Below are 21,932 nucleotides of genomic sequence, written 5' to 3' on the forward strand. Positions count from 1 at the left end.
TCTTATATCAATAGTTACAAGTACTAGTATTTCTTATAAATGTAATTGATGAAGAGAATACATATGTATTACGATTCAAAAACTAATTCGATTTCTAACTCCGATTACCTGTTTTGTTGCAAAGTCTGTTGAAGCAAGGGAAGGGAGAAAAACCATATCCACTAGCTCGATGACGGTATTTGTACTTGCTGCAGGCTATATTTACAATTTTGTAAAAAGCAAAAACTGTAATTGCTTTTCTACGTCTTGTGTGGATAAAGTCTATGGTTATAAAATTGTGTTTTTCATTGATTTAAAACTTCTTTTGAAGCCACACATGTATATTTACAGAAAGAGTGTGTTCACAGTTTGAATTGGGCGAAATAGATTTACTAGGCGTGGAATTTTACAGTGGCAAGTCTTTCATTTCACCTGAAAAGAGTATTTGTACTACTTCAGTTTTGTCTTCTACTTCAAAATCCAGTTAATTTCCCAATCTTCTGAATGACCTAATGTTTGGAATTCGGCTTTATTTTCGTCCGTTCGAACAATAAAGCTGGGCGATTAAAATTCAAGTAAACAAGTCCGGATATATTTTAGTTGCACCTGTGTTCAGGATTTTTTTTTTAACCGAGGTTCATAAATACAGAGAGCATGCAAGTACCCGACATATTGTCGCTGGAATATTTATACCCTGAATAGGAGATCAGTATGATAACATCGTATTCCGGGTGCTTTTACTGGGGTTTTATGTTTTCCTCCAAGATCCATTGTTTGGTTTTCACGCCATTTCGGTACCTGATATGTTGGTAGGGTCCCACGAAAAACGATAATGCTACATTGATTGGGACCGTTTACAATTATAAATCTCACATGCAAGGTGGAATTTCCATAGAATTTGGCATTTGTGCGTTTATATATGTGCAATAAACAAACTTGAACAAAACTGCACAGACTCTTGTATGCATAGCCTATTGAATAAAGGTCCGCGCGATTCTTTGAAGTTCCAGTTTTTACGTTGTTGGAAAGAAGAAACCGAAAAAATGAATCTTTAATAGAAAAAAAATTGAAAGAAAGAGAGAGAGAGAGAAAGTGTGTGTGTGTGTGTGTGTGTGTTTAGATAGAAGACTACTCAAGGATGACATGTGACACTCAAACAAATATTACTTCATTAATTCTTGTCACCTGTATGCCACCGGAATGTCTCTGATATTATTCATACATCCCACCAATTGCAAATTCATATTCTTAATATTGTAAAGGCACGAAGAGGATCGTCTATAAATTTGAATATTTTTCATGATTTTGGGAATTTCCTAGAAATTCAACAAAATAGTTAAATTAAATTGGTCTGATCAAATAAACACGATTTTGAAACGAACTATACTTTATAATAGGTGGGAAATTAAAAAAGAAAAAAAATAAGGTGTGGAAGTTTAGTGGGAACAGCAAGACATTATACATGCAAAGAAAGTTGAAATAATTATTCAATATTAGCACATGGCCAGCCTACGTTTTCTAGCATTAAATTATACAATAAAACAACAAACAATCATGACGGCATCAATTATGATGAAACGTTTTGATTTTATGACTTAATACTTAATTTACATATCGTCTGTTGGAATGTATTAACAACTTTATCAAGAAAGCGTTACCGCGTGTAAACATGACATTTTGGTTACCGGAGGCGCTCTTGTACCCATGTAACACAAATAAACAGATAGTTATCGCCCCTGCTACTGTAAATTTTACTCTAAAACATGTTTGACATTTTTTTCAATGTCCATTTGACTATTATGACATATGGATTGTAAGGTATAGACACTCACATTGGGCTAGGATCATGGTAAATGAATTATCATCATCTATGGAGAACCATGACATTTTCAATGGTAAGATATTAACTTCTCATCAAGTTCTATATTTAATGTCTGGAGATGTTTAAAATTTAATGATTTTTGTCAGCATTAAGAAGGAACACTACCGGGAAAACCTCACATGAAATGCAATTATGAATAGAATATCCAGATATAATTTTCGTGCTTTTTGTTCGATTTATTAAGAAGTGATAATGAAAACGATATCCATAGGTATTTTTTCCCCTGAATTGGAGTGTTATGTTAAAGATAAAAATGAACCGTGGTGTGTTGTGAGAGATATTCTGAACCCTTGGAGTAATCGGCTTATTACCTCCCTTATCCCAGCACAAATACCTCGGTCATTTTTCGAGTTCGCCTGGCATTGAAACAGCATTGCCCCATATGGAGAATTTATATAGTCTTTGGTATTTGTGAGAATTAAAACAGCTTTTGGAAATTGAAGTACGGATTATGAACCCCGTGTCACAAAAATGGAAAGGAAAAAAATATAATACTGGAATTATTTTTGACACGATTTAATTTCTACCTGTCATTTGGTAATTAGAAACGATGGTGGTTGTTTGTCGCCTAATCTTTTTTCAATGGAACAAATTAATAAATTAGGATATGTATATATACGTAAGGTATTACTTTAAAGAATAAGAAGTATCAAATGACTTAAAATATAATCTATGAAAAGTAATTTGCGAAAAACTTCACTAAAGAGAAACATGTATGAGACTTGTTTATTAAGAAAAAAAAATGTTTCGGGGGTAAGAAATAATACTGTGTCTCCGAAGCCATTTTTAGTCCGTTTGAATAGAATACAGCTTCAGGATTTTGACATTTATGTTAAAGCTAGGGACCACCGGCATGTCTCTATAATGTATCTATTCATCACGTTAAGGCCTGTTTTATGGCGTTTTGTTGGCTGCAGGAGAGGGTCACAAGAAAATGACAAATCAACCCTTTATGCCTATCGCTTCTTTTTTTCAAAATGCGATCAGAAAGCATTTTAGTTTCAAATTGATGTGTTTTGAACTTATTTTGCCCATTTTCAATTCAATTTACAACATGTTTAAATGATTTTCAATTTCGATAATTGAATGTCTTTTTCTCCTTGTGACTCTTTTTTTCCTTATGACTGATTTTTTTAATTTAAAACAAAAGTAAAAACAAAGCGAATGAAACCAAAACAACTAATAAACAAACAAACAAACAAAAAAGAACTACAACAAACAAACAATAACATGAATATGAAGAAATCACACAACAAACAAACAAATTTATTTTCTTCATATTTATTCAGGACAGGTGCTAGATCTGCGAAATTGAGAAATTAGAGGAAATTTTTATTTTGATGCATTTTCTACTGGCCAAAATAATGACCTATGGTACATAGATCTTTGAGAAAAGAATAGAAAAATATTGTGATTAGATTCATCACATTTGATAGATGTTTGAAACAACTTTTTTGCACAATAATTTCCTTGGTATTGCAATATCATCGGTAATGTTCTGACACTTTAAGGTGATAAATGAGCTTTTCCTCTGACGAGTTTGTTGACCAAGATAAAACAGAACTTGATGAATTCTTGTGTCGAAATTGACGAATGTTTTGCCACATGTTTGGTCATTTCAAATTTTTTTATCAAAGGTGGGCCCGAAAATAAAAACAAAAATAAAAATTATCACAAAAAACAATCTAAATCTTTGAACCGTTGAATTTTTATCATAACGATATTATTTATTCGATTTACATTCGCATATCTTAAATCCAAGAGGAATAGTTTTAGATTTATTAATTCCATACACGGTGCGGTTAGGTGAATGTCAAAGTCACTTAGTTAAGAAAAAATCAGCAGTTTGCTAAGCTCAAAGTTATGGTTAGCGCTTCGGTAATTTTTTTCCCATGGTCTGTAATATAACCACAGTATGTCCATTGAAGGCTTTACTTCTTCGTGTATATTTCATTCATTCGTTCTGACACAATGGAAGTTAATGACACATAACGGGGATTATCTAATAATTATTATAACGTTTCAGACGACACTTGTTAGGGCTTTTTCACTTGAGTAACGGAGTGTTTCGGCCAAAACGCCCCCTTTTTTCATGCATGCTGTCTCCTTCAGACTCTAACGTAAAATTAGGAATTCCTTATTGAGATAGGAACAGTTATTTAATAAAGATGAACTGAAACATCTTTCATAATGAGAGAATTCTGGGGTTATTCGAAATTTTAAACCTCAATGCAATTGATGTATATTGTGGAGGAAAAAAATGTGCATTAATTATTTAAAATATACCATACATCGCCTTCTTCTGCTTTTTTGACAACCAACAAAAATATACGTCAGTTCATTCAGACCATTCTTAATTGATTTAACATTGTTTATATTTTGTTTGTTGGTATTTGATATGTATATATATGTTAGACATATTGAGGATCTTCTCTCATTGATTGGTTATGAACATCGCATTAGTAAACAAACTCGAGTGATTATTATTTCATCAATATTCACAGTCTCACCAGTGGGCGTATTGATGGGCGGAGTTCTGCATAAACAGGAGTCGCGGTTAAAAGACTTTGCTCCACCCACAATCAGATATGAGAACGATGTGCAACTCGTACATCACATGCATCAGCTACTGAATTAAATGAAATATTTCACGATTGATATCGTTGTATTTTATTTAAATAAGATTAATTATTTTGTTAATTGTTTTGATTTTAATATTTCATAAATCAAATATTAATAAAATCTATGTTTCTATCTTCAGAGGAATTCGGCCAGTTCAACGGAAATGGTATGTGAAAAAAATATTTTTGATGACCTTTAACCTCCTATTTCCCACATTCTGAAACTTGAATTAACCCAGATGCATGTTTGGATAATTGAAAACTAATTATTTTAGGTGAATGGATTTTATCCAAGACCTGAAAATTACACTTATGTACACAATTTCTATAAATATTGGGCATGTGAGAAAGACGAGGAATAATTCATTTACTAAACTATTAGGACATCATTGTATATTTCTGAAAGTGAAATTGCAAACCACATATAAGAAGAATTTTTTCTTTATGCAAAGTATAGGTGTAATTGATGAGAAAGTGTGAAATAAATAATATTTATGACAAAGTGAAGAGTTCACCTAAAGTTAACTAAATTCGGAGTGTCATTTTGATGCCTTTATAACGACTGGCCACACAAAATTCGGACATGAACGCAAAACATCACGTTTAAAACGAAAAGCTGTGGCTGTCATATTTCCATTTACGAACAACAAACAAGTGGGAGCTCCTCTGGTTTTTCTGTCTATTAATTCAAGGCCCGATGGGCTTTGAAGATGAAGTCTCCAAGCATATTTTACCTGTATTTAACTTTCAGTAGACAGAATTTGCTCTCATATTTTTTTAATTATATATTCCCTCTTAAAAACCAATATTTTTCAAGGAAGATTGATGCATTTTTAGAAAATTAGTTGCTAGTAAAGTTAAAAAGTTAACCATTGATTTTAAGGAAAATGTCTTCAAACATTTTACATATTTCAATATGTAAATTGGATAAATTTGACGTTTTCTGTGATCTGTATCCAGGGAACAGATTGGTTACCATAGTGTCAGTTGCAAAGCTGCAAAATAACGTAATTAGGAAAGTCGTTCGTGCGCTTGGTTACACCTTCGTGTTTGACATGTTGGAAATCGGTACCTAATTTGACTGGTTCCTAATTTGACTGGTTTTGACCTATCCAGCAAAAGCTAGTTATCAAAATCGTCGTCGAAGAATGGAGGCTTCGTTTTCCCCATTACTGTATTTAATGAAATCCCCAAGAACAATAGAGAAACGAGCTCTATAAACTGTCCTGGGTTGTCTAGGACTTTACTTACGCGTCATTTATCTAGAAAATGGCTAACACACTTTTGTGGGATAAAGATGGGACAAAATTTATGATGAATAATGACTTGTCCATCCATCTTGGAAAAAGACCCCATCGTGCGGTCTGGTTCAAAAGAACTAGAAGAGATGGATAACATAAGATCAACTGATAATCCATTTTGTTAAAGCATTGTTTGTATATTTGATGTTTTGGATCCCATAAAACCAAACCCTTTCTTCCCCCATACTCTTTTTACAAAGGCTTGTTTGAACTATTGGGTGCAAAGATTAAAAAAACAAATTCATACTTCTTCCTCGTAATATAATGTCTTCAATTTTCCAACTTTTTCACTTGAAAATCTTTTTCCTTAATGAAATATGATTTGCAAGACATTAACTATTCACGGGGGATACGATAAAAATTCAAAGTCTTTGAAATCTGATCCACACAATAATTTTATAAGTTGTTATAAATCTTAAAATTTAAATGTTGAACTAGTTGAAAGTGACATTAAAATTATGAAATATACATAATAAAGGGTAATATTCACAACGGAGGCGGGTATTGTGCATGTATACGCCATGTCACAGCGACTTTCTTCTTCGAAGGAGTAAAGAAACATTAAAAAGAAAGATATTAAAAAGTCATTCGACAAAATTCATTTCTCCCACTAGACCAAATTTTTGGTGAAAGAGCACCTAATTAATGGTTTCTCAACAGCAATTACCATTTTTATCTTTTAATTGTCCAACACCTTCAGATAAATTTTTGATGTATAATGTCAATTTCTAGAATTGCCAATGTCAAATGGAAGCTGATAAGACCAATTTTATCAAATTCTTAATTGTCGGTCCGGGTACTGGCGAACTCGATAAGAATACCAATGCAACATTCTCACTTGATCCTCTCCGCGATCGTTCACGCTGGGATGTTCGAAAGCACATCATCTTTTACCTTAAACCTGCATCACTTTCCCACGAAATAATCTTTGCATTTTTAATTTGTCAATCATTTTTGAAATTACCTAAAACTGAAAGGATTTAATATACAGCAAAATTACCCAGGATTTTCGCTTATTATTCCCCTAACCTTGGTATTCAGAAACTCAAGTCCCTTCAGAGCGCGTTTATAGAAACTGTCAGCAACTCCTATTTTCAGAATAAAGAGAAATATTGGCCACATGCAGGACAGGCCCCAATCCGATTACTTCTTGCTTAAAAATAATGATTCTATGCATAATTGTTAAGTTGATAGGAAAGTCGAAACTGATGCTTTGCGTATAGTATTTTTTACTCTTACAAAATATACACAGAAGGGAGAATTTATTTTATTAGAAAAAAAAATAACGGGCATCTAGACTGACCGACCAAGCGTACGGACCGGACAGGGAAATTAATCTTAAATAGATTTTTCTGTGTACATAAGCGTGACAGAAAGAAAAAGAAACATTTTCAGTTGTTGGACTATATAGAAAGTGAAATCTGCAAAACGATATTTTCCAATCTTCTCTTTTTTGGCTGCATGCTTTCGATATTTTTCACGGCAGAAACTGCAGTACACTTGCCGATCAGTCAGGTCATCAGCTGGCATCTGATTTTTCCCACTCTCTCTTTCTGATGCTTGCCTATCAGAGAAGGGGAAAAAGAGATTTAGTCCGGTATCTGAGGATTCGTCACGCATTACAATCTGAATAACATTATGTCAATGGGCCTCTCCTCTAGAAGATAGGAACGTGTTTATTAATTGCATGACACTTTCGACTTGGAATGAAACTTTTGATGTCTTGCACAAGTGTCTATTTCTTCACATGCTCCTCCTCTGTATATAGTTGACCCTGTGGTGATTTTTCTTCCTCCTTACTATATACCTTGTAGGAATTAAAAATGGACAAGGTTTTGTCGCAATACACAATTGGTGTACATTTCACGCTGCAATTGATGCTTTGCTATTCTTTGATTGGTGTATTCGCTTGAATGAATAATTTCATCAGCTGAGATACGGAAAAGGACTAACAAGACAAAATACGGTCCTGCACAATTTTGCTTACCTTCTTCTTTACAAACTTTTCAATACTATGGACATGCTCTACTTTGGTGATTCGGTTCCGTATTCTTACCAAACTGGATACAAACAAGGGAACTATTGTGATTTTCCAAGCGCCTGTGCATACCCTGGAATGGGTTCTATTCCAAATACGGCCTGCAGGTTTAGTTCCGTCCCCTCCTCCTACGGAACATACCCCCTGACCCCGGGCGCTTGTGGAGGATTTTTTACTCGAAAGCCCACCCGTATCAAAGGTATCTCGGCTTTTACTCTGTTTATGTTGGAATGCAAATTATTTCGTATCGATTTCGACTTTTATTGTTAAATCGATTTAGAATAAAAATTTACATAATTCTTTTGTTATTATCAACCTGATAATAAGAATTTTTTTAATATATATTTCTAATGATAAAAAGATTCCATCTTCTGTTAATGTTATATAATGTCCATAATAATTCTTATAATTCGATGTTATTGAGGAGATAAAAAAAACTGTAAATGATATTCAAGTAATGCCGACAAATTATAAATCGCTTCCCCAAAAAATGAGAAGCATTATTATTATATTACTAGAAAAGTAAATTATGTTTTTCCCCTTATTTTCCAATTTCAAAAAATATTTTTAAAAGTTTTTGATGGAAAAGCTACAAATATTAAACTTCTGTGTAGGAATGTGGTGAATTTGATCGATTTTCCAAGATATTAAAAATAAAATGGCCTTTTTTTCGTAGAAAAAAGTTGTCCCATAATTCAAGTTGATTAAAATCATTGCCTTGGGGTATGGGTCCCCTGATAACTTTGAACTTTTTCCACTTTTTTGACAGTTGGGCTTTATCAAGGTGCTGCAGATGAATTTCTAGATCTTTGTAGTGTTTTCTACTTTAAGTGAATATTTGCATAAATATTTATTTGATTTTATTCATATTATGTTTTTTTGCTGCTTCGGAGATTATTTTTTTTATTGAGATTTTTTTTGGATATAGAGACTAGCTTAACTAATACTTTTAATAGAATTACAATTATTTTTTTAACTTTATTAAATTTATTTATTTTTCAAGGGTACGATTCTGTTTTTGATTTATTCATATGTAAGACAATGGCAGATTTTTTTTTTTAAAACATCCATCCTTTTAATAAAAAAAATCCTGGAATCATTTTAATCTTTTCTACATCTCATTATTTTTCAACAAGAACCCTGAATCTTGTTTTCTAAAGAAAAGGTTAAAATTTCTATTATACCCAGAGATCAAATGCAAAAGACAAAATTAGCATGACGCGCCATGACATCAAGAAACTCGGCATCGCCAGCTAAAAAGCAGAAACCAAGTCTACAAGACTGCGTGTTCCGGCTGGCGATGAAAAAACATCGGATACCCTAACCCTTGTCTTCAAACGAATCTTCGGATTCCCTTTGGTTTTTCCTTTTACTTGATTGATTTGACAAATGAGCCCACGGTGTGAAGTCTTGCTTAAGCTGAACGTGGTTTTCTTCCTTAATTGTTTCATCAGCCCTCTTTTTCTTTATGATATGCCAATTTGTTGCTGATAACAGTAATTTGTTAATAGACTGTGAATTTTGCCATTTCCAATTTGGTTTGCTGTCATTGCGGGCTATCTAATCTTCAAACACAAGATAAGAATTCATGACAACACTTTTAAGACTGAAATATCAGGTCTTGCAGAACTCATTGATTTATTATAGATTTATCATATGTCCAAGCTAAAATGTTTCACATTTCGTGCAATCCCAAGTATGATTCATTTTTGTTTCCTTTGATATTATTTTGTAACAAAATTCTTAAAAAGAACATTTTCTTGATAGGGGTAAAAGAAACTTCAATATTCACAATTTTTGATGTGATAAAAATGTTCGATTTTTTGGCATACATTAAACAGTGTGGTTAGCTTTAGATTTTATTGTTCACTAATATTTTTTAAGCATTTAATTCAAATTAATTTTCAAATAAATGTAGAAAAATTTAGATACATTTAAAGATAGAATCAATCGGTGACTGTCCCTGGCTAATGGTCGGCGCAGGTGTTGGTCGTTTTGAAGTTTTTTTTTCTCTTTTTTTATTTTAGTCAAAGAGAAAAAGAAAATAATAATAATAAAAAAAAAAAAGAATCCATTGGCATGTTATCTTGAATTGCATCAGATCATTTGTTATATTTGATCATTATTTAGTTGTCGAGAGATGAAAAATTGAATAATATGCATATGGAAATATTTTTTCTTCACATTGCAATAAATGCAAGGAAGAATTTTTTTTTTAAATTTTGAGGGGAAGTTATTTCTGTGACACACACACACACATGCTCTCTCTCTCTCTCTCTCTCTCTCTCTCTCTCTCTCTCATTACAAATTTCTCTGTATCATTTAAAGGATATATGTTTTTTTTTCTACTTGTTTCGTTCAGTGTTAGGATGAAAAATTAAACAAATCACCTGTCAATAATTATTGGAGCTAATTCAATCTCTAGTGGGAAGAAAAGAGGTAGAATTAGATTCTAACATTTTAATTAATAATTTGGTTAAAATCATGCAGTTGCATGCCGATGGATTGTCCTTGCAGTGAGGCGAAAAAATAGCTGATAACACGAGCGTGTCTCGGAATTAAGTCAACTAAATTGTTAATTAAAGATGCACCGTGATTTATTTTTAATATTTTGATCTCTTTACAAAGAAAATTATGACATTAAGTATAAATTGATCATTAAAAATTCTTCTGTAGAATTTATCATACAAACAAAAATGTTGAGCTCAACCGAACTATTATAAGTTGGAATTTACTTTTTTACAGATTAAAAGGAAAGATATATCTGTTGCTAAATTCTCTTCGAAACAAAAAAAAAATGTGCACTGTCTTTAGAGAATTCTTGCCAGATCGTCTTATGCATTAATGATCTCTAATATAATGCAATGCTATATGATAATAATTAACTTTAAATTTGATAATTGTAAAATTATAAGCAACTCGGATATTACTAAGTTGTCCAAGATCAATTGAAAAATATGAACTATTGGTTCAAAAGCTTCAAGACATGATTTAGCATGATTTTTCTATTACGGTATCATGTTTTTTGATGTAATCGAGTTTATTTACTTCAATATGTATTAATTAAATCAAACAATATATATCCCCATCTTTTGTCAAAATCTGTCCCTGCGTCAGAATTACTTCCGATTTTCCAGATAAGGGGGTCAAGCCTACGAGTAAAACAAAAGGCCAAAATAGAATTACGTATGTACTTCGAGACCTGACGGTGTGACCCTGAGCAGCGGGGCTAAATTAGCAATTTAAATTATAATTAAACTCTGAACATGTCATGTACTTCAAAGACTTTATCTAAAGCTACAAAAGTTCACGAAGAAGTCCCAAGAGACATTTTGCGGCGTAAGCGATGGGTCCATTTTTACGACCCCAGGATTTCTCGGTGCATATGACAATGTAGGGATAGGCAGGTGCTCTCGAAAGATTAACTTTTTTTTTTTATATCTATCATTTTAACCTTTGTTGATGAAGAAATATAGAGTTTACCTTTGGGGGCTTCAAAGTCTTCAAATTGGTATTTATGACCCTTTCCCTAATTCCACGAACGTCATTGAAATTGAAGATCTTAAAGAAATTCGAAATCGAGAAATGAAATATTAATTTTCTACAAGACACAGTTCTAGAAGTAAATTATTATGGTTTGTTTCAGTGATAAGAATGCGATGAAATATTAAATACCCCTTGAACGAGACAACATATACCGTTGTCGATTTGTTATCACTAGGGATAATCCTGGATTGTTTTTACCCCTTTGTTTTATAGCCTCATGACTTGTTTGAAGATAATTAAAACAATCAAACACCATTATTTTTATGTGTCGTAATGACATGGCAAGCGTTAATATTAATGATTTTTCTTCATCCCTATTATAAAAAAAGAGAAGAGATACAAGAGAAAAAATGAGAAAGAGAATTAATATTGTTTATAAATCTTTAAGCACTCGTTAAAATGATTAGCTTCTTCGCTGAACACCAACTTAACACTGCAAAAGGAAAACAAACAAATAAATGGTTGGAAAAAGGAAAAACATGCTACTTCGCATCTTGAACTTTCTGCTGTCGCCCAAGCATATCCGACAATTGCCAATACCGGTATTTAGATTAGCCATCTTTGCATTTTCCATGTTTTCCCCTCAAATGGGCAGGTAATTTTACTCAGGTGAGGGCGGTTCAATTTCTAGAGAGGCAGGTCCTTCCATGATCAATCACGCATGAAGAGAAATATGACACGAATTGTCGCTCCCGTTTCATGATTCTTGCAATTTTTGTTATAAATTTTGAATAAGAGCTTATACAGATAATGACTTTGACTGTATTTTATTTATTCAAAACTCCATACCTCTTCCGTCGGTTCAATGATACGGATCACAAAGTTCAACTAGCGACATTTCGGATAAACTTGGATTAAATCCGATTTGACTTTATTTTTTCCGGACTACATTTGTGATTATCATTTGACCATCCGAATCACAGCAGACGAACCTTAGTGCCCCCTTGATTATCATGGATCTGGCAACTGCCTATAGATTTCATAATCCTATGCAATTGGACTATTATCATTCGTGCAAAAGTAAGTTATGGAAATCGCAAACATCCAATAGGGTTGTGTCTCCCGTATAAATTTTTTTCTTGTTCGGTTTTCCCCTATATTTTATTTATTTCATTAAATTTCCTTGTTTTCTACATGGTGTTAAATAACATTACTTTGGATGCAGTCTTAGTTTAAGGTATCGTTTTTCATGAATTTCTCGATTCCAATTCAATCGCTGAGTGTAGTGGTCACACATAGTAATTTTGTGTATTGAAATGCAGCAATACGGACTAATGCCTTTTTGATAAACACAAAAACCGCTAGAATGGTTGTCCACGGTACTGTAGCGACGCGGAACAGAGCACTAAACGCAGGGCATCTTCCCTTACATCATGACATTGTCGGAGACTCGCTGAGCGGATCATGGAACATGTATACAAACACGCAGACGGCAGACTTAAGGCCTTTTGACAATTCATGAAAAATCTAAATGTATTATCAAAATTGAACCGCGCACGCTTCAACGAAATGAATGTGTTCCATCTTCCAAACCTAAGATTCCACAACTAAGCAATGTAACGCAACTCAATTCTGTCCTTTGTCCCTAATACACAAAACTAAGCCACTGTAGAGTTTAGAAATATTTTTTTTAAGTGGGAGCATAGGGAAGCAATATACTATTATTATTTAAAAAGAAGGAAATTATTAATTTTATCCTAATTTTTCGTTACTGGATTTACCGGAGGAAAGTTGTGTCTCATGATTTTATCTTTAACTATCAAAACTTTCTTCCAAAAAAAAAAAATAAGGTATGTAAAAAAAAAATCATCTACGGAAAGGAGAAGGAATTGATATACATATTTTAGGTCGTGCAACGTTGTGATGAAGAATTCTTTCACACCTTAAGTGATTAAAAGGATGCCCCATCGTGGCTATCAGATAGATCAAGTCCCCTTTCTTTTGTGTCTCCATGATGGATATTTGGCCCAAAGCGCTCGCTATCAATCAGCGTCCTTTCCGACGTGTACTGCATTAAGTCTAAGGTCCACAAAATGGCAAATATTGGCTTAAATTCTCTATGTATATCCCTTGTCGTGTCCGGTTTCAAAAGGGACTGACCCTAATAGTCACCGTGGTACAAATGCTATAAAATCATCCAGTTATTTCAAACGCATGGTACATGTATGTTCTTTCGATGGCCGAAATAGATGGAACTTAATTTATCAAAATGACTTCGTGCTAAAGTAAACTGTAAACTTGCTATGTATTTTTCCACCATGAATCAGATGAAAACAAAAAGGACAAGGTGTGAAAGGATATCTTGTCGTTTTGAATTGGAGCAAAGATTTTTTTATTCGGTTTACAGCAATGTGTTTTAGTTGAGGACATTAACTTTGAATTGTCCTGTCCCAATACGGGGAATAAAGAATGGGGTAATAATTACAATTTCAAATCAAGTGTAATATGGCACAATTACATCAATTTATGCTAAGTCGTGTCTTTGATGCAAAATCGGGGAAAATTGATGGTAGTATGAGTCAAATGCTATATTAAATGTTTATCTGTCTTCAAACTCCAACTTTCGATAACTTTGACATTTGAAGCAGAAAGTCATTTAGAATTATCTTTGTTCAACAAGTCCCCCAAATCACTGATTTTTGTATTCACACATGTAGTAGCAGGTGTCAGGGGATAAGAAAAGCTGCCAAAAAATTAACAACGAATGAAAAATTTCATTGGTCTGCATCTTTCTGAAGTTTTAAAACCGATGAAAATGTCTACAATTTTGTGGATTAATTCTTTTTTAATCAGTGGAAGAATATATTTTTTTGGTCTTGCTCAGTGACGCCAGCAGTGGTTAAGAAATAAAGAGATATTATTGTGGAGCTAGACAAAAGATTTAGTACACTAATAATGCTCGAATTGCATAAAACAAAGTGAAGAAACACGATATTATAGACATTGTAGGGGTACCCCTAACTACTTAGGTATACAACAGGACTGGTGTCAAGCGATTGGCTTGCTCGCGCGTTTGGTGTCTGAATGGGTCGAAGATATAGACTGTAAGATTGCGCATTGAACCTTATAAGCATAACCAAAGTTAAGTTGCAAGAGAAGGGTAGCAATAACCAATTTGGCTTAGGTGAATTACAGACACCCCTGGGCTTTTAAATCACGCTATAAGTGGTCGAAACTGTGAGGGGTAGCATTCAATTCTTCTTTTGGGGTTTCGGACTCGAACCATGCAGAACACTTGGGCTGGGCCTTATGGTCCCCCGACTTTCCCGTATCAACTCCAACCGCGAGCTTATGATGTCTTTGCAGGTAAAAAAAAATATCTGCCTTTGTTTTTATCGTAATTATTGGGCGTTTGATTTTTCTTGGGGTTCTTTATTTCAGTGTTGTGTGTCGTGTGACGGGTAATTTGTTGTTCAATTTAATTTTCTTGCCTAATGAATCTGCGATGGTGTGACTAACTTTGAGAGAAAGAAATCAGTGACGGTGTTCAGTGAGCAGCTATGCTCTAGATAGTATGGGATGTATGTAGGTAGATATGTGATGATTTTAGACTCACTTTCTATATGGTTAATCATGCTAGTCCTTGATTTTTCCATGTTTATTGTTTGCTTTATATTGGGTTCCACGCCTTCTAATCGACTTCTGTCATTATCTGAAATTTATCTTTTTGTCACTTTACAGTATATAAAACACGCAGAGAAGTGCAGAGATTTTGATTTGTATATATATATATATATATGAAGTTGTTATTTTTTAGAAAAAAAAAAAGACGGCGTTCCTTTCAAAGGTGTCAAACTGTGTCAAATCTTGGTTTTAAAACACATCAATTGGAGGTGATGGAGTAATTATAACTGTTTAAAAGTTCATTAGTCACTGAAAGATGGGCGCTTTCAAGCCTCACTGACGACAAAGCACGACAATCGAAAATAAAATTGTTGGGGGCAATCAGCGGCGCACTGCATCGGGTTCGGGATGCCTGCCCTAAACTGTTGCTTCTGATCTGCAAGATATTGAACAATGTTGCGATTTTCTATTATAATCCCATTGATTTTGCAGACGTGCATTTCATAAACGGAATATTTTCATTGGTTCTTTTATCACGAATTCATTAGAGTAATAGGTGCCGTTATAAAAAAAAGTTGACAATATTGAAGGATTAATGTTTGATAAAAGTGATGCTTAGTTTTTCGTTTTCCAACTAGATGATACGCTTTTCTTGCTGAGGACTGGTTAATTTTCAACAGAAAAATTGGACATTAACAAAATTATTCACAAAATGTCCATGTACTATATGCCACATATGGAACATTCTTTTTTTCCCCACCATAAATATAATATGTTTGGGAATATGGATATGGGATGTGGATTTCAAGGTTCATATTATGCAACATGTTACCGATATTTGGTAAAGTATTTCATTTTCTTTATTAAATTAATTCATAAATATATATTTCATTGAATAGGTCATGGTGGGGTAAATCAGTTAGGAGGGGTATTTGTCAATGGACGTCCCCTGCCCGACGTGGTCCGACAAAGGATTGTGGAACTCGCCCACCAGGGAGTCAGGCCATGTGATATTTCCCGCCAACTCCGAGTCTCTCATGGATGTGTCAGTAAAATACTGGGCAGGTAAGTAATTAACTATTTTAATATTTAGAATTTTACCAAAACATAATTTATCTTCATACATTTTTTTTTATTTGATAGTCACATTTTAAAAAAAAAAATGCTTTAAAATAATTTTGAATAAATCGGAAGTTGAATTGTTGTAAGGATTATTTTTTCAAAACAATTTGATCAGTTTGTGACAACTTCTATAGGGTTTATACAAAAAGATTTAATTCGACGTTTTGATATAAACATGTTATTGTCAAAATTGAACAAAAGATGATTGTAATAGAGTATCCAAGTTTCAAGTTAAGTGGGTGTTCCTTCCAAAAGCACCGAATTTATTGGGTCACTTGATCATAAACTACGTACCCAAATATTTGTTACTTTTCTGTCGTGGAACTTAGCGATTCAGAGAAAAGATAGTGGTGTTCACTGATAATCGGAAGATAAGGTTTAACTAATAAATTAAGGACCCCTACAAAATAGGTCTTGAGTTAGGAAGGAGGAAAATAAAAGAGATGTATATTTTTAGCCAGTTAGTTACGAGCAAAAGCAACTAATTGGGCGTATGAACACATAACAATCTTGTGTGACATCGAACTTGAACGCCATTCAGAAATAGACATCTTTATGACCATGTGTACCCGAACGCCATGTCAAAGTTAATCTGGCAAGGGGTCACTTAAGATCACCGGTGACCCCCAAAATAAAAACGAGCCATTGTGTTGCTTTTTCCTGCAACGGGTACAAAGATGAAAACCATCCGTAAAGTGTCTTGTCCATTATGTTCGTTTTACAATGTCATTGATGTTCCGGGGTACATGGGATCAAATTACCCCGGGTGTATTTAGAGGGATGGCACTTCTTGGGGATACCTCAAAATATTCTTGTTCCTTAATCAATAAACCTTGTCCCCTGGCGGAGGGTTAACTTTCGGGAGGGTGACTTAGCTTCCTTAGGAGTTCGTTTAAGGTCTTGATGGGGGATTTGCTTTCGTGCGCGGCGAGGGGAGGCGAACCTAAGTCTCGGGTGATTATTCTTGCTTAATTAAGCAACGGATCACCCAACATAAGCCTTATATTCATTTCATGCCGATGTAGGAAAAAAATCATCTCATTTTTAAATTGAACTCGAGTATCCTAAAGCAGCAGTTTATTTTCAATTTGGTATCGGCTTGTTTGGGGAATGACTGCCTAGCTGAAATTAATCGACTAGATATAATGTATAACTCGTGCAGGTAAATTTTTTATTAATCCTATGTGTGGTCTCAGAATTAATGTAACGTAATATTTCTTTTAATTTCATCATTGATTAATTATATTTTAAAATGTGTTTGATAATGAATAAGAACGGCTTAAATAGTTTTCCCCCACCAATACGCGTTATATTTTCCTCCTAATTTCTCTTAGATATTATTTTACAAGAAAACAAATACTAGCTGCTGAAATTGACAGTGAATTCCGTCATATATTAATTATCAATTAACGTTTAGTTTATAAATTTTGACAATATCAGTTAATAAGTGGTTCATATTTCTCTCACCCAATGTAAAAATAATAATTCGTCAATTAAACTATTTTTCTTGTTGGGTAATATTGCGAATTTAACAATGAAGCATTCTTTATAACGTTTGCTGAGTAAAGAAGTGTTTCAAATTTTGCTGATCAATAAGAGTTATGCAAATTTATAACAACACGCAAAGTGACAAACTATTGCATCTCAGACCTGTTTTTAAAAATATTTCTAAAACAAATTAATGTTGTTTTAACCATTCCATGGATTATCTATACAAAGAAAGCCATTTTTATATAATTTTTTTTTTAAAATATATTTTCATATTTTTTTATTTGCATTGTTAAATATAAAGCATTAATTGAACACTAAAAATTTATGACACTTTTTAAAAAAAAAAATCTTTATGACGAGGCAGTATTTTCTGTTTAATGTACTACAAATTAAGAAATTTCTTGCTAAATGGCATTCTAATGATTCATCGGATTTCAGATGGTGGGAACTTTTGAAATCGGATATCTGAATTTCAATAAAGAGAATTCTCATTTTCATTTCTGTAGCGTTATCTATGCTTTCATCTAGACGACAAAATGGGAAAATGTGTTTTGAAAAATGAAGTTCTAAGCACCCAAAATCAATAGAGGGCAACATAAATAAAGTATTCATCTTCTTGTCAGAGAGATAGTGAAATAGGGTGTATTAAAAACAACAAATTCTCTACTCCACATCTACTTGAAAGACCTGATTTGTAGTTGATTGTTCACTTTTAAACGTCTAAAGTCAAACACAAGGTACAAATTTTCAAGAAAAATTTTAATGCAAATTTTCTTTCTAAAATCTGAAATTATATGTTCTTTTAATAATCTTATTTTTAACATTAACCTTTTTTAAAATTCCATCTTTTCTTTAATCTTGGTTTTATTCTGTGACGTGAAATGCTTTTACTACACGTAACTAAAACAAATTAAAAAACAGACTTCTAAAACATTTCCTGAACATGGCCATTAAATATACATTTTTCAATTTCGTTTAAAATTTCAAAAGTATATTTTGTGATTTCTTTAAACTTTTAAGAAATGCAAATTTCTTGTCATGTTGATAAAGTTGGAAGTAATGTTTAGATTAGACTTGATAGAGAAAAATATATGGATATTTATTTTCATAATTCATCCTCTTAAAGGAAAAAGAAAACCCTTACTCAGATAAGAGTGCTTAAAATTTTACCCTCAGGGAGGAACGAATTCTGCATACAAATTAAAATTTATATGGTGTAATTTAAGTTTTAAAAAAAATCTTATATTAGATGTAATTCACTGTTTTTAAAAAATCGTTCTTTTTCCTTAGGTATTATGAGACGGGCTCAATCAAGCCGGGTGTTATTGGCGGATCCAAGCCTAAAGTGGCGACCCCCAAAGTGGTGGACGCTATTACCCGCTACAAACACGAAAATCCTACGATGTTTGCCTGGGAAATCCGTGACAGACTTCTAGCTGAAGGTGTCTGCTCGTCCGAAAATGTACCAAGTGTCAGTTCAATCAACAGGTACATACCATACATACTTAAAATTTTAATTTGAATTTACAACTGTAAAAATGTAAATCTGAGAGAAACAAGACTTTTTTATTTTTCGATAAATGTTATTTTAGACAAACATTTTATTTTTTGGTAAGTTGATATGTTAACTGTTAGTGTGAGAAACTTGATTGTTGAAATTTTTAAGATGTTACAAGTTATTGGTCTTAAAATCTTTGTCAAAAAAAAAAAAAAAAACAGGTTTCACCCTCTGATGAATTCCAGCAATTTTCATTTATCTATGAAATTCATTCGCACGCAAATACCTATATGATTAAAATGTTACCTAGTAAATCAGGGAACTTTTATTACAAAGTAATTACAGTCTTTTCCCTTTCCTTCCGTGGACCACTCAACAGCCTCGTTATAAATTAGAGATTCTCTGTACACAGATCCCAAAGAAATCAGATGGACAGCTATAATGATTGCTAGAACATGAAATAATCAAATTTATTATGCATTTTCCTGGAGACCATCTTTAATTGTGTCTGAAGAGGAGATTTATAGAAGTAATTTCGAAAAAACAAAGAGAACCATAATGCGTTAGAAAGTCTTGTACGGAGAAAATCATCATGTCAACTAGAAGATCGGAAATATTTCTGCCCAAAAATAAAACTGTTTATTAAACTTCGATAATACAGCATTAACTTGTGCGCTGCCATTAATGTTCTGTTAGTCAAACCGGCATTTTATGTGCGGGTGAATTGAAGGGTTATTATTCTCGCCATCATAATAAAAGGGAGACGAAAGCTTCCTTCTGAATTGAACAGCTACTTGTTTGGGCGTTCTAAGAGAAATTTGTCAATTTGTTCGCTTCATCACATTTATATCAAAAAGCTTCCAAATGGCAAATGCTTCAGCTCAGTTTGTGCATTATTTTCCACTCATGCGTACAGTTATTTTATAAATTTTGCTCCAAAATTTACAGAAGGGCCGTTAGAAATGCTTGCCCTCACAGCTGTTTTGATATTTTACCACGCGCATTTGAACTCTATTAAAACCTTTCGCTTGATAATGGAATTATAAACTACAAATGTGATTCAAATCATCAACTGAATATTTCTCAATTAACAAATAATTCATTTTACAATCCATTTATAGCAGGTGGGAGAAATTTTAGAGGATTTACACACTAAAATGGTCTCCTTAGGAATGATACTTTTTGAACATTTTAGGATTAACTTATCGCTTCTTCAAAGATTATCCAGCGAACATTTCTGATCCATTAGAAATTTTATATTCCAAATAAAATATCTTTATTGTCAAATACCAAATATCTTGTGATAATTACTCTGTCCACAATCTGATATGATATATTATGAGTCAGTTTATTTTCAATATGTAACAATGACACCCCCTTAAAAATGGAAAGAAAAAAAGAAAATCTTGGAGGAAAAATTGTTCGGTTCTATAAAGCCTTCTGGGGCTAATTGCCGTTACTGTTGTAATGCAATTTAAAGGCAAAAGCACATACAAATGTCAAACTTCCCCCCCCCCAAAATGATTCCAGAAAAGACCCCCAATAATTTGATTAGGGGTATCAGTGTCTGCTACTAATCTAGCATTGTATGCAGTGATATTTCGGAGGCAGATGTCATTGTTTAAACCGTCAAAGGTTGCCGTGTTCAAACTAAATCTGCAAAAAGATAATGACATAATTGCTGGAAAATTTGAAACTGTTTCGATGGGTATTTGCGTGTTTAATCACAATAAAGATACTGAAGTTGTGAACAATCGGAGGTTATGTTTAGTATTGGGTTTTTATGAGGAATCACTGGGTACATGTCGCTATTGCTGGTCCGGGTGTGTTTATGATTCCACCAAAAGGACACTCAGTGCACACGGTAGTTTCTTTTTTGTCATCCATATTGAGCGGTATCAAATGTCACAAAATTTCACAGTCGGATTATTTGGTCTTGATCTTAGCTTGCCTCCCAATTCGTTATTGTAAAAGATAGGAACACGCTAAGCATATAGCTAGCTTTGTAAATATTTTGCTATTTGATTTAACATTTTTAGCAGGTTGTTGAAACAAAGAAATTATTTTCACTTTTTTTTTTAACAAAGACATGGTGCCTATTGCGGTAAAAAAATTGAAAGAAAAAAAAACAATGAAAACTTTTCATTAGAGAATTGAGCAATTGAAAATTTGAGAACTCTGGACATTCCTTCAAAGAAAGAAACGGGAAATTTTTGGCTTTCAGTTAGATATGACAACGTTTAAAGAATAATTCAGTGGTATTGCCTATCTTCAAAAAGTGGAGTCCTTGGACACAAGATACTGTCTTATCTATTTAGTCGTATTCTCGAAACAATGACTCTCAATCAAAATTTGATTCTAAAGAAATGCGCATTCGTTCCATGACCCACTCGGGTTTCGTAGATTGGTGGGAATTGACAAGCGTGTGATGTATCTATTGAACTGTTCCTCGTTATATAATTAAAGGTTAAATCTTTTCCTTTCAATTTTATCTTGTTCACTTTTCTAAACGTTTAAAAGCTTTTCAAAAGATTTTGCATTTACAATGAAATAAAAGAAAAGTAAATGGGGAACCTTATACACGTGTGTTTCTATTGTCTATAAGTTAGGAATGTCTTTATCTCAGAAATAATCATTCATCTTTTATTTCGATAAAACAAAAACCAAAAGAATATGAATTTGCGAAAGTCAAAATTAAATGAACACTTAGGTGCTAATGACCCAAGAAACTAGTTGAAGGGCAAAAAAGTAATAAATATATACAACATACAATATAATAAACTTTATAAAAATTTTAAACTAATTCTATATTTAAGCAAATGAGACATATTCTAATGATTTGTGAAGAATTTACACTTTCAATCAACTCTTGTATTATCCGGGCTTATAC

The 21,932-nt window shown here is 33.0% G+C and overlaps 1 protein-coding gene across 14 annotated transcripts in view; it reads left to right on the plus strand.

Annotated features, from left to right (window-relative positions):
* The window catches only part of LOC133190277 (paired box protein Pax-5-like), a 53,739-nt gene that overhangs the window by 17,240 nt on the left and 14,567 nt on the right, over positions 1–21,932 (plus strand). For 4 of the 14 annotated variants that reach the window (XM_061325802.1, XM_061325805.1, XM_061325804.1 and 1 more), the window contains 2 exons: positions 15,831–15,996; positions 18,835–19,032. In XM_061325802.1, coding sequence (XP_061181786.1) covers positions 15,831–15,996; positions 18,835–19,032 — 364 coding nt within the window. Of the gene's footprint in view, positions 1–7,730; positions 8,021–12,163; positions 12,388–14,435; positions 14,674–15,195; positions 15,741–15,830; positions 15,997–18,834; positions 19,033–21,932 lie in introns of those variants that run through there. The other 10 variants (XM_061325801.1, XM_061325800.1, XM_061325813.1 and 7 more) reach the window with 9 other exon arrangements.

This window comes from Saccostrea echinata, unplaced genomic scaffold (genome assembly GCF_033153115.1).
Source record: "Saccostrea echinata isolate AGI-Se365-2 ecotype Australia unplaced genomic scaffold, CSIRO_AGI_Sech_v1 ptg000022l, whole genome shotgun sequence".
Taxonomy (NCBI): Eukaryota; Metazoa; Mollusca; class Bivalvia; order Ostreida; family Ostreidae; genus Saccostrea; species Saccostrea echinata.